General features: G+C 35.5%; 1 protein-coding gene across 9 annotated transcripts; it reads right to left on the reverse strand.

Annotated features, from left to right (window-relative positions):
* Window positions 1-1,674: 1,674 nt before the first annotated feature.
* LOC18433007 (F-box/FBD/LRR-repeat protein At1g13570) lies at window positions 1,675-7,005 on the reverse strand. 9 transcript variants are annotated; one of them, XM_011624597.3, is made up of 4 exons: window positions 6,770-7,005; window positions 3,326-4,372; window positions 2,614-2,757; window positions 1,675-2,505 (listed from the first exon to the last, which is right to left on the reverse strand). In XM_011624597.3, the coding sequence occupies exons 2-4, from the start codon at window positions 4,322-4,324 to the stop codon at window positions 2,161-2,163; spliced, it is 1,488 nt and encodes a 495-aa protein (XP_011622899.2). In that variant the 5' UTR covers window positions 4,325-4,372; window positions 6,770-7,005; the 3' UTR covers window positions 1,675-2,160. The 9 variants fall into 9 exon arrangements, with proteins under 9 accessions (XP_011622899.2, XP_020522157.2, XP_006843168.3 ...); XM_020666498.2 differs by having other exon boundaries at window positions 1,675-2,471; window positions 6,770-7,001; XM_006843105.4 differs by having other exon boundaries at window positions 3,326-4,300; window positions 6,770-6,979.
* Between the last annotated feature and the right edge of the window lie 9,452 nt (window positions 7,006-16,457).

Raw genomic sequence — 16,457 nt, forward strand, 5'->3', positions numbered from 1 at the left:
ATAATGATCAAAATACCCCTTAAAACTTTTTGGGGTATTTTGGTCATTTTATTTTATTGAAAATATTTTGTTTTTATATTTTTCTTTAGTGAAAATTTAATAGAGGCATGGACATCCAAAATTTGGTGTCAAAATAGTTTATAGAAAAAAAATTAAAAATAAAATAATGTAGAACCATAACATTGTGATTGAGGCAATCTTAACCTTGAAAGGTTGGATAAAAAGGAAGATAAAACTTCTATGTTGTAGGGGAACATAAAAGACTTTCCTTAGACACTTTACATAAGAAAGTTTTTGGAGTCAATTTGATGGAACATGACGTGATTCAAGGTTTAATGATATTAACATCTATTGTTACCCTTAATATTTAAAGCTCCAAAAATTGGCGCAAATTGACACTTTACAAAAGAAAGTTTATGGAGTCAAGTTGATGGAACATGATGAGATTCAAGGTTTAATGATATTAATATCTATTGTTACCCTTAATCATGATATTTAAAGCTCCAAAAATTGGCACAAATTGAGAAGAAATATAAACAACTAAAAATCTTTAAAATAGATGGTCCAAATGATGTCTTACAAGATGCACTATTTTTCATAGTTGAAGTCTTTTTTTACCATATCCAACACCTCAGGTGGAGATGATCAATTGGTGAGTTTTTAGCATTGGAACAATCTTTTCGAATGGGTCTTTGAAGTAAGCCTCACTTCTATAGTATAAGGTTGATACCTTATATAAATGTTTTCCTTCAAGAAATGTTCCATTTTATTATGAGAAATTTTAATGCAGCCTTTCTAAGGAAATGTTCAATTTGCTAAAAGAGTATTTTTGGCAGCTCGTTTTTTCAAATAAATATCCAATGTATGAAAATTTAATGTTTCATACAAATTTTTAGCACAATATTACTTTTCATAGAGCCAATACACTGCAGTAATTGTTTGAAATAAGCCGATATATTTACTACGAGCTTGTCAATCATCCACTACTGAAATCAGATAATGAAGCAACTGTTATTAGTACTATTTTGAAATCAATTGGACAGATTGAACACTTATCCAATTTCCAATATTCAAATTATGGGAAAAATGTAAAAATAATGATAATCATGGCATATATCTGAAGTCATATGAAGATCAAGGCTTCCAAACAGTGTTAAAAAGGTAGTCCCCATCATGCCTAGGTAGCGCATAGGGGGGAACAGGAGCTTAAGCACCCCATCAGCACCAATGCAATGATCCTAGGCAGCCTGCCCCAAGGTGGGTGCCTAGGCAGGTGCATCGCCCAGCAGTTGGCCCTCCTAAGCACCTGAGATGCCTAGGCCAGTGCATCTTGCCTCAGCTAAGGCATGTGCCTCAATACGATATGATATGTGCACACGAGCTTGTGTGCACGTTAGTATGCGTGTGTGAGCGCCTATGCTATTATGCGTGCTTGTGTGTGTGAGAGGGGTGGCACTTTGGAATTGAGGCACCTTAAGTACGTGGCAAGAGCCTCCTGGCCTCCAAGGTGGTGCTTTGTGCTTTTTTCAACATTCCCACCAACCATGAATTCATATATCCAAGCTCACCAGCTCAAAACTAAAAGTCAAATACACAAAAGATGATGCACCAGTGACGTCATAAAACGAAATACTAACCCAAAAGAGAGATCATGCTCAAACTATACACTGAGGAGACATAAAAAATCTAACCAGATTTCTAGTTACTTCATTGGAAGTCTTTGCAAACTGCTCCACACTATTTAAACTAGATATGATAATATAAACTGATTCAATCTTCTAGATTCGAGAGTAAGTCAACAACTAAACCGATCATCTTTTTGAGCTGTGAACTTGCATGCACATGCAAAAACATCAGTCCCTTTCCACTCCTCCAAAGTTCTTTGTCACCACCATTTCATGTTGATTGGTAATGCAACAAGTGTGCATTTAAGTAGATAAACGACAAAATTCCAAGTACACTGGGAGAAACTGTTATATCTATGACTCATACTCCAATGAAGTTAGACAGCGCTCTAATCTGAAGAGATGGGTAGAAAATTCAAACATTGAAAGCAAAATGGGAATCCAATACTTGTCACAATCTTCTCAATAAAACTGAATTCAAGGTAAAGTAGATGCGAAAATCTTGACCAAATCAAACTGGCACATTTTACCCATGTCATGATGTACATGTGGAACCCGCACATTTTCGAATCAGGATATAATCATCCCAAAATGACACATAACCAATAAGCAATTCGACATGACCGTCAGCTCTCTCCAACCGCTTCAATCCCCTAAGAGCAAGTTCTTGTGTATCCTTCCATAGTCCCTTATTAAAATTAACTGTGATCTTTTTGAGTACTCGTGCATTCTTAAGCAAAAAGTTCATAAATCCCATCCCATCCTCCTCTCCACTGAAGTCATTTATCACCACTCTCTCAAGATGGTGGATAATACAGTCGGTAGGCTCCACATTTTCCCATAGCCCTGAAGAATATTTTTTCCCAAGAGGTTCATCACACTGGAAAAAGGCCATAGAATAGAACAATATCAAGGATACATATAAAGAACCACCAACACTTCATAGAAAAAGGAACTCTATAATGAGTTTGCATTAAAGAATACGAACCCAAATAACAAGTTCTTTTAATGATGGACAGCTTTTAAGAAAGCAAGTGAATTCTGTAACCTCCAATGGTTGGGTCATGTCCACCTTTATCGACAGTTTCCTCAAATTCCCAAAAACAGGGAAATTTGATCTACCGATACACAACTGCTACAACCAAACAAATGTTGATAATAGATATCAAATAACCAAATTTACATGTAGGTATCAACAACATAAATAAAAATATAAGCGCCTTATACATTTCTAGAAGGTAATAATTTATTGAGTGTCGTATTCATTTTTAAAAGGAATGATCTGAAAATTCTAGGCAACATAACAATTATTTGAAAGCCTTATGCTACATCCCCTTGCCCAACTCCCCATTTCGAGAAAATGCTTTACACACAACATCAAGAAGCATCAGCCATGAAATTGTGTACTTGTCAGAAAAGTAACATGCTTTGTCAAATATACTACAGAAACTAAGAAACTCGTGGCAGACCAAAAAAATCCATAATTACCTGATGATGCACAAGCATGTGTTTGTGGGTGGCGGAGGAAGAAAGAGAGAGAGAGAGAGAGAGAGAGAGAGAGAGAGAGAGAGAGAGAGAGAGAGAGAGAGAGAGAGAGAACGAGAGAGAGATGCCAATTAAAATAATGCACATGACATTTGATGCACATAATAGCATCTAGGAATATCCTCAAAAAGAAAGATATTTGAAACCATTATTACCTTGATGAAAGATCCAAGCAAGGACATATTCTCGACATAAGCCAGCTTTTTTAGAACCATGACTAGCACATCAGCTTGTTCACCATCCAGTGTGAAGGGACTGTGAGACACACATGTGCAAGAGAAGTTCACCAACCGAGGAAAGTTAAACACAAGCGCATGAACGTTGAAGTGATTGCTCATGTAACCAGTGACATTCAGCGACAACAAATTTGGAGCATCAACCAAAACTTCACATAGACTTACACGGCAATTGTTATCTATTGTCAAGCACTGAAGGGACTTAAGTGGAGAACGGATCTTTATAAACTTAAAACCCCAAGCGTTTTGCAATGTCAAGCTTTGAAGACGCTCACATTTAGAAACTAAACCCTCAAGATGGCTACCTTGTATGTAAACACCAGAGAGAACAAGAACCGCGAGGGATTTAAAGCCTTTAAAATCCACTGGTAGTTGTATAAGGCAATTTTGCAGAGTCAATACCCTAAGAGACTCACAATCGAAGAAATACGAAGGCAATCGATAGAAGTTCACAACAAATTTTTTCAGTTGAAATCGAAAATCAAGATCAACTTCTTGTGCACCACTGCATGTGAGGAAAGAAATCCATTGATCAACATGGGAGGTGTAGATACCAGGGTTAAATAAGAGCTGAAACTTTTCAATATGACCAATATGACTATTAAAAACATGGCTGACAGCTTTGACCATTTTTTTTCTCTTATCTTCTGTTGATATTCTCCTCTCATTTCTCCATCCATTTTGGTTATTTAAGCAAAAGCAATCTTCATTCATATCAAGACCTGTGGCACTAGTCCATACGTATTTCCATTTTTTTGACAATACACTTGTCCTCACTGCATCTTTCATGGATAAACGTCCAGTGATACAACTCAGAATACAATCAGGTAAGTTGCTTATGAAGTCAGAGGAGCCAACGTCCCTATTCATTCCCTCAGTCTTCTGTAAGCCAGCCTTCACAGCACAATGCTTTTTCATTTATAATCTTTATAAATAACTAATTACTCCTCGTCAATGATTCATAAACTGAACAAGAAAAAATATTCTAATTAATAGATTTACATTGCTAGCCGAAAATTTAAAATTGGACTCCAGTCCATTGAGAATCTAAACATTTTGAAATCTTTCTATTGTTCAACAAAGGAACCACAATGACTTTATCACAATCTACATTTGAGCAGGAAATCCATAAACTAAGAGTTTCACCGTTTTTGCCTCATATTAGCTGCCAATATACAACTCAGAGTACGAACTTTTCATGCATTTACTACCTGATTCCACCCATTCAATCATAATCTGAATAAGAAAATAAATACTAGTTGTTCTGATTGAGATACTAGAGAATACTGAAGCTAGAGTCTAACTCAATGAAGCTAAACATCATAGCAAAATCAAAACATTTGACAAAAGATCCAATATAACTTAATCAGCACCAATTCTTGTGTAGATATAAATAGAACTAGAATTTCCTCCTATCTACAAATATTTGTGCTCTATATGGTGCAGCATTATTTTGCAAAAATTTAATTAAAAGGTGTAGCCACTCAGGTTTGTTAAACATAAAATCATCCTTCTCATTTAATTGGATTGAAGGAAGACTTGTATAGTCCCAAATAAGCAGCAAGCACTCATCTTCAACAACACATTAGAAAACCATGTTTCAGTGGGAGTAGAAGCAATAGTACTATTGTTCATGAAATACTTTCTAAAGGATAAAACTACCGGACTCCTATCATCTGAATCAGGTTTTAATTCACTAGTATCTCAATAGAACATCTATGGTGAATAAAAATATGAGCACAGACACTAAACTTAAAAAAGGAATGTGTGAAATCATGGTAGAGATACACACTTAGAGCTCCTTGGCCAGGCTATGTCAAGGAATTCATCACATGTGAATTGTTTGTAACTTCTATAACCGCAAGATGCAGATCTCACTTCGTGGCTTATCCAAATGCAATTTGGACAAGGTGCCCAAGTACTCCACCAACCTTGATCAATGTTATTTCCAACATACTAGAGAAAAATTTAATTTTGGGATAAATTGTAGACCAGTTGACAGTAACCTTCAGATAATTTGGCAATAAGTCATGACTAGTGAGATCTGGTTTTCAGTGCCGGATGCTAATTGTCTTGTGATTATGGGAACATTATTTTTCCAGTGCCTAATGCCAATTTTATCTTGTGATTATGGGAATATTTTGAAATAGGCCATCATTTTTTCCAGGAAAAAGGTTGACTCAAGATGTAGAATGCAGGCCATCTATATACAGTTGCTGGCAAATATTTCTTGAGATCATGAAAGGCTTCTTTGTAATTCCAATAGAAAGGTGTCTTATTCATCATTATGATTGTATTTTGTATATGATGAACCATTTAAGCTCAACAAATTATATTATAATCATTGGTATGTCATGAAACATTTAAATTTCCTCTCACAGTCACAATTTGTAGAGGGGGTTAATTTCCATTTATTAGTGCAGAGCGTGAAAACCCGGCGTCAGCCTAAGTCACGTCCGGCTCAACACCCTGCCCAGCCAGGAACCAAAGATATGGGAGCCAGCCAGTTCCCAATAATGTGGAATCCAGATGGTCGACCAGAATCCGTGTTATCCAATTCTGTATAAGTTCCATCTCTACTACGAGAAAACTCTTCACACCTTTGAGTGCACCAGATTTTTCTATAAAATTGCACTTTTAATATGCATTCACTTGATATTAACTCTCTCTTACTATGAGAAGCATATATAACTAATAAATGCTTGTAAACAAGAAGATATCCAAGAAATCAAATCCAGAAAGGAAGGAGTGCAATGGCTTTCGAAAGTCTATTTAGAATTTAAAAGGGTGCAAATGCTTCCAAATAGTTCAACAGTTAGAAAAATCATCAGCTCCACTCCAGTTCTTAAGATCCAGGTTTCTATGATTACCAGTGTAAAATTCCCAAAAGCAAAAACCCCAAAATTTATTTTTCCCATTATATGTAGCAGAAGCTCACATCATAAAGCACATATAGATCCAATCCAAAAATGGCTAGGGCTTTGCTTTTCCATTCTATATTTGAAGAGTAAGGCTATGCATTTCCTAATCTGCATGCATCTTCAATATGGGTTTTACTCAGTTCATCTTCAAAATTCATCAGATCAAGGAATTGATATTTGATATATGTCAAAATCAATTGTAAGGCTGACAAAACTCAAGACATAAGAAAACAAAAGCCAAAATCATGAGAGAGAGAGAGAGAGTAATCTAGTGTTAACAAAACTGTTGATAACCCAATTAGTGAGGAAAATGTAAGAAAGATGAAGCATCAGGTGGATAATGTGGGCCCATCACACCTAGAAATTAAGAGTACAGAGAAGGAGCCATTATAATAATTAATAAAATAAAATAAAAATTTCATCAGAGGGCTCCTGAACTCACCTCGAAGCTGACGAGAGAGAAACTCGGGACTGAGGTGAGAGGGGGTGCGAGATTTCATTAATTCGCAAAACCGGGCGGTTTGAATTTCCGCTCCTCGTGCTGACAACCAGGGATTATAGGAATAAAATGACGATTTTGCGGAAAAGGTTCGCGTAGTGCCCAGGTTTTTCTCACAGACGAGCACGTACACTATGCTACCTCGGGAGTATAGGAGCATATTTTACTCTAAGATGACCTAGTTGGCAAGAATTTTTTTTTTATTTTTTTTTAATTCAAAATTTTAGTAACTACTTTAGAATTACTAGATAATTATTTTTAAAATAATATTAATACTTGAATTTTGAGTTTTCTAAGACATAGATATCTCCCTCTAAAAATTGGATGGTTTCTATTCAATCTCGAGATTTTTTTTTTTTTCAAGTGCTGTAATTATGAATTTTTTTTTTTATATATATTGAGGTTGAGCTATGTGTTAAAAAGGTTTTAGCACAAAATTTAGATCCTAAAACTAATCCTATGTAGGTTCTACATGAGGGAATGAATAGACAGTATACTCCCAAGGAAGTAGAATATCTTTTAGTCAGCAAAGCTGCTTTAAATCTTGCCAAAAACTGTAGTTATCTTGATGGACAATGGATCTCAAGCTTCAAAAATGAGAAGAAATTTATACAAGGTGTCAATTTTGTAATATAGAAATGGGTCTCCTTGCCCTCAAAAAATTGAAAGAAAAAAAAATTGTTCCAGTTGATCATCTCAACCTCAAAATATATGGATATGAAAAAAAAAATGGAGCCTTAAAAATAAATAGTGCATCTTGTAACACATTATCCCAACCATCCAATTTTAAGATTTTCATATGTTTATAAATGTACTTGATCCACTCCATTTTTAGATCCTCAAGTTCCATAATTAGAGGTGGAAACAATATTTCAAGCCATTATAAGATTTTTCGGGACCGAAACTCATCTTCCAACAAGGTTTGAATGTGCGCACCTCATTTAAACAACACCCTTATTTTGCAAGTATCACCTATTTTCGAATTTTTTATGTTCTAAAATCTGTTTTCAAATGTCTCCTTATGAATTAAATATAGGTGCAGTACGCATAGAGCCGAGGCTCTAATCAATCAAAGTAAAGCACACCTTTAAATAGTTTTGAGAATTGTGGTTTCAATACTGAAAATATTTGTGATAACTTTAAAATGTATTTTTATCTTTATCATAAAAAAGTTTTGAGAATCCATTTTTCCCTCGATTAAAAGAAAAAAATTGAAGTATATGGACCCAGTCCAAGTCCTAGCCTATCAATGACTAGCATTGTTTTACACAATTTAGGAGGATGCAAATGAATTTGAGTAGTTGTATTATTGTTAAAATAAAATAATATTTTGGCAGTGTTTAGGGCTCGCAATGGACCGGAGAGGTAAGAATTTTTCGAATCGAGTCCGGATCCACCTAGATTTGGATCCGGATCCTCCTAGATCCATATTCAAATCCAACTATAGCTGGATCCGGATCCGAATAATATAAATTGGATCCAAGTTTGGATTTGGATCCGATCTGATCTTAAATATTTAGATCAGGATTGAGATCCAAAAATATTTATAGAATCCAAATCCAAATCTGAATCCGGATTAGTTCCACAGTTCCATATCTTTTTTTTATTTTTTGGAGATCATCCCTCCATTTGCATGTGTCGAGGGTTCATATCTAGGGGTGGCAATTGGTTGGGCATGGGTCGGGTCCGACTGGACTTGGAACTGGATCTGAATGGTATTGGGGTCTAAAATTTGGACCTATACCTAGACCCATCGGGTCTTCGATCTACCCGCTGGTCCCTGGTCTGAGGTCAGATCCATTGCTACCTGTGACTATGAATTTTCATTTCTTTGCCTGTTTTTTACAATCATATATATCTTATGAATATGAGCTTATTTTTTCTGCCAATAATATTGTAAATGTTGCCAATATTGTGACAATATGAACACCTAGCATGCACGTAAAGACACATGATTGTCATCATATACCATATGACTACGGGTATGGGTTGGTTCCGGTTTGACTCAGATTTGAATCTGAAAGTATTCGAATCCAAAATTTGGACCCATACCTGGACCCAAGGTTGAGTATACCAGTTGTTAGTATTTTTTGTTTGAAAAATACTTATGAGTATTTCAAAACAACACTATTGTTTATTATTCTTTCCTAAATTGCTTTGACTATAGTTTTATTGTTCTTTCCACATTAAAGAAGAGAGAGTTTCTTAAGCTGTATTTAAGAGCATGTATTCCCATGCTATATACTCTTAATACAATTGAGAGAGAAGTTGCATGTGTGGAGTACACGAAACGTGCGATGTATGTGTGTGTGGGAGGGCGCTTGATGATGCACTTTGCACTTGATGGTACATGTAACCATCACTACAAGTGAGTTTAAGGGGATGCATGTAACTTGTAGTGGTTGGTGCTGCATGGAACCACCACTATAGTTAATGTAACTTGTAGTTGTTGGTAATGCATGTAACCACCACTATAGTTAATGAGCAGCCACCTTATAGCTCTATATAATGAGGCGTCTGTCCCATACGAAATATACGCATTGAACAATTTTTTAGTCACTCTCAATAGACCATTCTCTGCAATTCCAGCAAGCAAACCAGTGAGTTATCTCTCTCTACTCGATTTCATCTCTTTCTCTCTCTAAACTATCAAGACTCTAGTATCTAGTGTGTGGGTTCCAAGCTCGGGTACATAGAGCTTACTAACATTCTAAAAGACCTCTCTGTTTTCTTGTATCCCGATTACGAATTGCCCTTTTTATGCACATTAAATACTATATCGAATGGGGCGCAAATATTGTCTTGAGATAACGCTCATGTGTGCCTGAAAACAAGAAGAGTTCGCGATCTATTTTTTCGAAATCATACCATTTTCTGCCCTCATTTCACCCAACCATATTCCAATACCCGTCGGGTCCCGAGTCCATTGCTACCTCTACTCATATCACCCCTACCATTTCCAACTAGGAAGACTCTCTCTCTATCTATCTATCTATCTCTCTTGTTATGCATGCAATTTTCAAAAAAAATGACATGGGACCTGGATCCGGACCCGGATCTTACCAAACTCGAATTCACCAGACCCAGACCTAACCCGGACCCAAAAATATAGTGTGGCACCTGGACCCAATAGGACTCGGACCCTAACCCAAAAATATAGTGTGGGACCTGGACCCGGACTGGAACTCAGGCCTAACCCAAAAATTAAAATATCTATGTACTTAACTATATTTAAATATTTTTTATTTATTGGGATTCGAAAAACATTACTGAACCATAAACCAGACCCCAATAGTGTTTGGTTACAATATTTAGAGCCAGACCTAACCCACCGGGATTAATTTTTTGACCCGTAATCAAACCAGGATCGGGTCTACCTCTCGTCCATTGCCACCCCCTTGAAATTTTCTCTCTCTCATGTCAGCGATAATTGTCAAACCTGGAAGTCTCTCTCTCTAGTGAATGAATAGTCTCTGTGAAATTGGGATCGGTCCTAATGTAGAGTCGAAGCCTATACATAAACAGTTGAAATGATAAACGGGCCAATGGGAAAAAGTTTACATAAGGTTGCAACCTTAAACTCTACAATTAACGTGTATTTAAATAATCCATCGTAAAAGGATTTTTTGAAGTTGGAAAATTCTTTAATTGATCATCTTGACATCGAGATGTATGAATAGAAAAAAAAAAAATTCAAATTTCTAAAATAGTACATCTTGCAACATATTATCTGATCGTCCATTTTCAAGATTTTCATGCGTGTACAGATTTGCTTTGGGATTTTAAAATTTTATAATTAGAGATAAGAATAAATTCTCACATCATCCTAAGAATTTTCGACACCAAAATTATATTTCACAAAGAAGTTTGAAGGTGCGCGTTGTTTCAGATTGCAACCTGATCAAAGCACACCCTTTAAAAATTAAAAGATCAGGAGCCGTTTGCAGACAGGGGTTTGGAATAGGATCATGGCCTCATTGCTGATGAGATTTTTAGCTTAACAGAAAAACCAGAACCAGCAAGAGGATGTAGGCTCTTCATAATTAATCTCGATGATCTATTAGTCTCAAACATGAATAATACCTTTGTTCATGGCAAGCAAGAAGAGGAGGTAAACATGGGCCAGCATTATTTCATAGTAAAGTAGACCAGTCAGCTTTAAGAACTGTCATCATCGTCCTATCATTTGGACAGATTGCAGAGGGAGTCGATTAGTCTGTATTGCACAAATAGGCAACAATGCCCTAGAGAAATCGAGTCATAATTTTCACTTCTTTTGGAAATGCAGGCATGAATTAGACATCCTATGACTATGACAGGACCATATTAATATCAACCATTAGAATATGAACTTAGTGTTCATTAAACTCTCTCTAAATATAAAGCTATCATGCTAAGGGGCATTCTTAACAATGTGGTGCAAGAGATGGCATTCATTTTAGTATTTCCTTGTGGGAAGGTTAAAAAAAAAGAATATAAGCAAGCTAAATGATGGATTATGTGCAATGTGAAAGGCATGCATAAATCACAGCACAAGTACACATTAGACATCCTTGGAAAGGAGTTCATCACATATGAATTCTTCTATCCTTATACAATCACAGTATGCAAATCTAACTTCAAGGCTTGTTCAAATGCAAATTGGTCTGTCATTTCTTAGAACATAAGGCATACTAAAACACGGACCAGATCTAAGACAAAATATGCCTTAATATAACTGGTTTTTAAGAAAATAGCCTACAAGCCATGCCAATATTGAATGCCACTCCTCAGTTATATGACCCAAAAAAAATTTACTCCTTTAAGAAACAATTATCTAAGAAACTCCTTCTTTTTTCTTTTTTTTTCTGGTAGAGGAGGCATATCAGATCAGCCATCATTTTGTTTCAAAACATCCAACTCAAAATCTTATGTTGATACCAGTGGTTTAAAAAACGGATCGGTACTCCGGATCAAGCACCCTAAAAACCCATCTGGATCAGTGAATCGGCGATCCGGATCGGGAATCGATCAAATTGGTCGGAATAAACTTTAAAAAAAATCCAAAAAAATTATTAAAATTCATTATAAATATTGTTTTTAAGGAATCCAATAAGAAATGGGGGTACTATATTATTAACTTTCATTTTTTCCTCAATATACGAATATTGCGATGTTCTTTCCCTGGATGAACTTATGTTAACCATTAAATTTACATCACACAAAAGAAAAATCATATAATTATCATGAATGAAGTATATAATTATACATGGACCACAATAAAGAATGGATTAAATCGATGGAAAAATTGCCACCAAAATCTCGAATTGGCAGAAAACCTTAAGCCGCTAAATAAAACCCAAATTATTACAACCTAACTAGCTATAATCCAAAATTATTAATACCTAACTAATTATAATACTATATACTGAATTGGAATTGTTGGTTTACATTTTATAATTATTTTACTATAAAAATAATAAAAATCCAAAATATCTTATAACATCATCTAATTTAAAATATATTACTGACAACTGTAAGAAAAAATAGTGCATTACCTAATTTATAATGCAAATAAATTAATAAATAAAATAAAATATTTGGTTATCAATGTAGAAATTATTAGAATGCGTACCAATTTTCGAAATAACATTTTAATTTTTAAAAAATCAAATTTTTTAGGTTTCAAAAATCAATTTTTTTTAGGTTTCTAGAATAATTGCAGCGCAAATGCGTGCTTGAAAAGCATGATACTTGTTGTATTACTTTTTATTTATTTATTGACAATAAATGTTTGTTGTATTACCTTTTTTAAAAAAAAAGAAAAGAAAAGAAAGTGCTTGTTGTATTACCGTTGTATTACTTTTATTTTTTTGTCCAGGTAACTTTTATTTTTTTTTGTCATAATTTTTATTTTTTTGTCAAGGTAACTTTTATTTTTGTCATGGTAACTTTTATTTTTGTTGTCAATGTAAATTTTATTTTATTTTTTTGTCGAGGTAACTTTTATTTTTATTTTTTGTCATAACTTTTATTTTTTTGTCATAACTTTTATTTTTTTGTCAAGGCAACTTTTTTTTGTTAATGTAACTTTTATGTTTTTGTCAAGGTAACTTCTTCTTTTTTTGACAAAAATTTATTTTTTTGTTAAGGTAATTTATTATTTTTTTCATAACTTTTATTTTTTTATCAAGGTAAATTTTATTTTTTTTGTCATAACTTTTATTTGTTTGTCAAGGTAAATTTCTTTTTTGTGGCACAAAATTATTTTTTTGTCAAGGTTGTAGAAACGAAAAGCAACCCATGAAAAACAAGAAAGAAGAAACAAACACAAAAGAAACAAACAATCAACCACAACCCAAAGATATACGCGGTTCGGCAACGTGCCTACGTCCACAGGAGATTAGAGCTTCTTTACTGACAATGGAGAATAGGGTTATAATTCGCTCTCTTCCTCACGCCTCTCTGTTTTTATCTAATTACAAAGAGATTTACGTGTTTTCCTTAACCCTTAACTTTTGGATGAACCCCCAATTGTAACAATATATATCGAGTCTTAGATAGATGGTATAAATTACCAAAATACCTTTGTATGGATATATATCAAGTCCCATATATATCGAATCTCATGTATGGATATATCCCAACCTTGGCAGATATATTTCTTCATAATACAAGACATTAATCCTCAACAATCTTCAACTTGACTGAATTCTGTCGAGCCACCATGTAGATGTCTTCATCCCCGTACCTCCATAAAGGTACGCAACTGCACCCCCACCTGCCATGGGGTGCTTCCCTTACTTTCAACAATGAGAGACATTAAGCAAGTCCAAGCAAAGCTTGAACTTCTTCGTGGTGACCGGTTTTGTAAGCATATCTGCAGGGTTGTCATTCATATGAATTTTCTTCAGGTAAATGATTCTTTCTGACACAAGTTCCCTGATCTTGTGATATCTCACATCAATGTGTTTTGTCTTTGCATGAAACATTTGATTCTTTGCAAGATTTATAGCACTCTGACTGTCACAATGCAACACAGTACCTTCTTGCTCCACCCCCAACTCACGAGCCAAACAACGTGACCAGATCCTTTGCAGCCTCAACTGCTGTCATGTACTCTGCCTCTATCATAGACAAGGCAATCGTGGGTTGAAACATTGCCTTTTATAAAATAGATCCACCTACTAGTGTGAAGACTTACCCTGTAGTAGATCTTTGTTTATCTAAATCACCAACATAGTCAGAATCGACATATCCCACAAGTTTTATAGAGCTTCTCTTCTTGTTGAACATAATTTCGAGATCTGACGTCCTGTTCAGATATCTGAAAATCCACTTAATAGCATTCCAATGCTCCCTTCCAGGATTACTCATGTATCGACTGACAACACTGACAGCATGAGATAAATCTGGCCTACTACAAACCATAGCATACATGAAGCTTCCGATTGCACTAGCATAGGGCACTAGAGACATCTTCTCGATCTCCTCATCCGTAGTGGGACATTGTCATTCTGATAACTTGAAGTGACTCGCCAATGGAGTGTTAACTGACTTGGCCATTTCCATATTGAAACGCTTTAACACATTTTCAACATACCTTTTCTGAGTTACCCAAAGTTCACATGTACTTCTATCTTTATGAATATTCATACCAAGGGTCCTATTAGCAGCCCCTAGATCCTTCATATCGAACTCAGAACTTAACATAGACTTGAAAGAAGTTATGTCACATGCATTCTTGGCATCAATGAACATGGCGTCAACATAAAACATCAAGAAAATAAGAGAATTATCATCAAGAACTTTAAAATAAACATAACAATCATACTAACTTCTTGAATAGCCAATCTGCACCATGAAAGAGTCGAAGTGCTTGTACCATTGGCTGGGAGATTGCTTAAGACTATAAAGTGATCTCTTGAGTAAGCAAACTTGATCTTCCTTTCCATGCACCTTGAAGCCTTCAGGTTGCTCTATAAAGATTTGTTCCTCCAAATCACCATGAAGAAACATTGTTTTCACGTCAAACGATTCTAGCTCCAAATCAAACATGGCTACTAAAGCAAGTAATAGCCTTATTGAAGTGTGTTTGACAACCGGAGAGAATATTTTATTGTAGTCCACTCCCTCCTTTTGAGAGTAGCCATTTGCTACAAGTCTAGCCTTGAATCTCTCACATTCATTGTCTGTTGCTGCTTTTTTCTTCCGAAAGATCCGCTTACACCCAATTGCTTTCCTCCCTTGCGCCTCTTGACAAGCTTCCAAGTCTTGTTCTTTTTCAGAGACTTCATCTCCTCCATCATGGTTGTCATTTATTTATTACTATGTGAATCACTTAGAGTATCTTGGAAGGAGTCGATTTCTCCAGTACCAACAGTTTGAGCAAAGGCTACCATGTCCTCAAAGCCGTATCTCACAGGGGCTTATTGAACATGCTTCTTTCTTCCTTTTGGCAAACTGTTGGGTTCACCATGTGATTGTTGCTGTTCGGGTATGCTGCTAGATGATTTTTCCTCTTCTGGTGTTTCAAACTCTTCTAGCTTCACCTGGACTGTCAATCTTTCTTCATCACTTTCATCTACTTGCACTTTGTCTTCTTGCATGTTGACTGACTTCACCATGTGAGATTCGTCAAACACAACATCCCTACTAAGCACAACCTTATGTGAAGTAGGATCTCAAAGCGTGAATCCCTTCACTCCCTTCACAAAACTGAGAAAGATGCATTCCTGAGACTTAGAGTCTAATTTAGAACGTTTCCCACTTTGCACATGGACATAAGTTGGACATCTGAAGATCTTCAGCATAGAGTAATCTACCGACTTTCATGTCCACATCTCCTCTAGAATTTTACAATCAATCGCTATAAATGGTGACCTCTTAACGATGAAATATGTTATGTTAACTGCTTTTGCCCATAAACTTTTCTTCAAATCTGCATTCAATCTCATACTACGAGCTCTTTCCAAAAGAGCCTTATTCATCCTCTCAGCCACACCATTTTACTGAGGAGTTTCTGGTGTGGTAAAGTGACGTACAATCCCCTCTTCTTTACAGAATTCTTGAAATTCTCTAGACTTGTACTCGCCTCCATTATCTGATCTCAAGCATTTCAGTTTCTTTCCTGTCTTCCTTTCTACCTCTACTTTCCATTGTTTAAACTTTGTGAATGCTTCACTTTTGTGTTTTATGGAGTAGACCCAAACCTTTTTTGAGTAATCGTCAATGAAGTATTCTGCCCCACCCTTGGATTTGATTGATGAAGGCCCCCATACATTAGTGTGTACATAGTCTAATATATCCTTACTCGTATGAATTGCAGTTTTCAATCTAATCTTGCACTGTTTACCGAAAACATTTATTTACAGAAATCCAGTTTACAGGCTCTGACACCCTTCAATAATTTTCTTTTATAAAGTTTCATCCTACCTCGTTCACTCATATGCCCTAAACGCATATGCCATAAATTTGTATCATCTATGTTGGACTCAACAACTGTGGACAGTAGCTCCAACTGTAACTATATTCCCTATCAACCTGTATAGGTTCCCAATCATCTGACCTTTCATGACAACCATAGATCCCTTACTAACTTTAAGGACTCCACTTGTTGTTGTATACTTGCAACCATTCAAATCAAGAGCCC

This window comes from Amborella trichopoda, chromosome 5 (genome assembly GCF_054954075.1).
Source record: "Amborella trichopoda isolate Santa Cruz 75 chromosome 5, AtrichopodaSantaCruz75HAP2 v2.0, whole genome shotgun sequence".
Taxonomy (NCBI): Eukaryota; Viridiplantae; Streptophyta; class Magnoliopsida; order Amborellales; family Amborellaceae; genus Amborella; species Amborella trichopoda.

Excerpts from the sequence above, each read along its gene's own strand:
- LOC18433007 (XM_011624597.3), bottom strand. The coding sequence starts at position 4,324 with ATGAAAAAGCATTGTGCTGTGAAGGCTGGCTTACAGAAGACTGAGGGA. Across the intron at positions 2,758-3,325 it reads TGCTTGGATCTTTCATCAAG|TTGTGTATCGGTAGATCAAA; the intron begins GTAATAATGGTT and ends TGGTTGTAGCAG. Across the intron at positions 2,506-2,613 it reads TAAAAGAACTTGTTATTTGG|TGTGATGAACCTCTTGGGAA; the intron begins GTTCGTATTCTT and ends GCCTTTTTCCAG.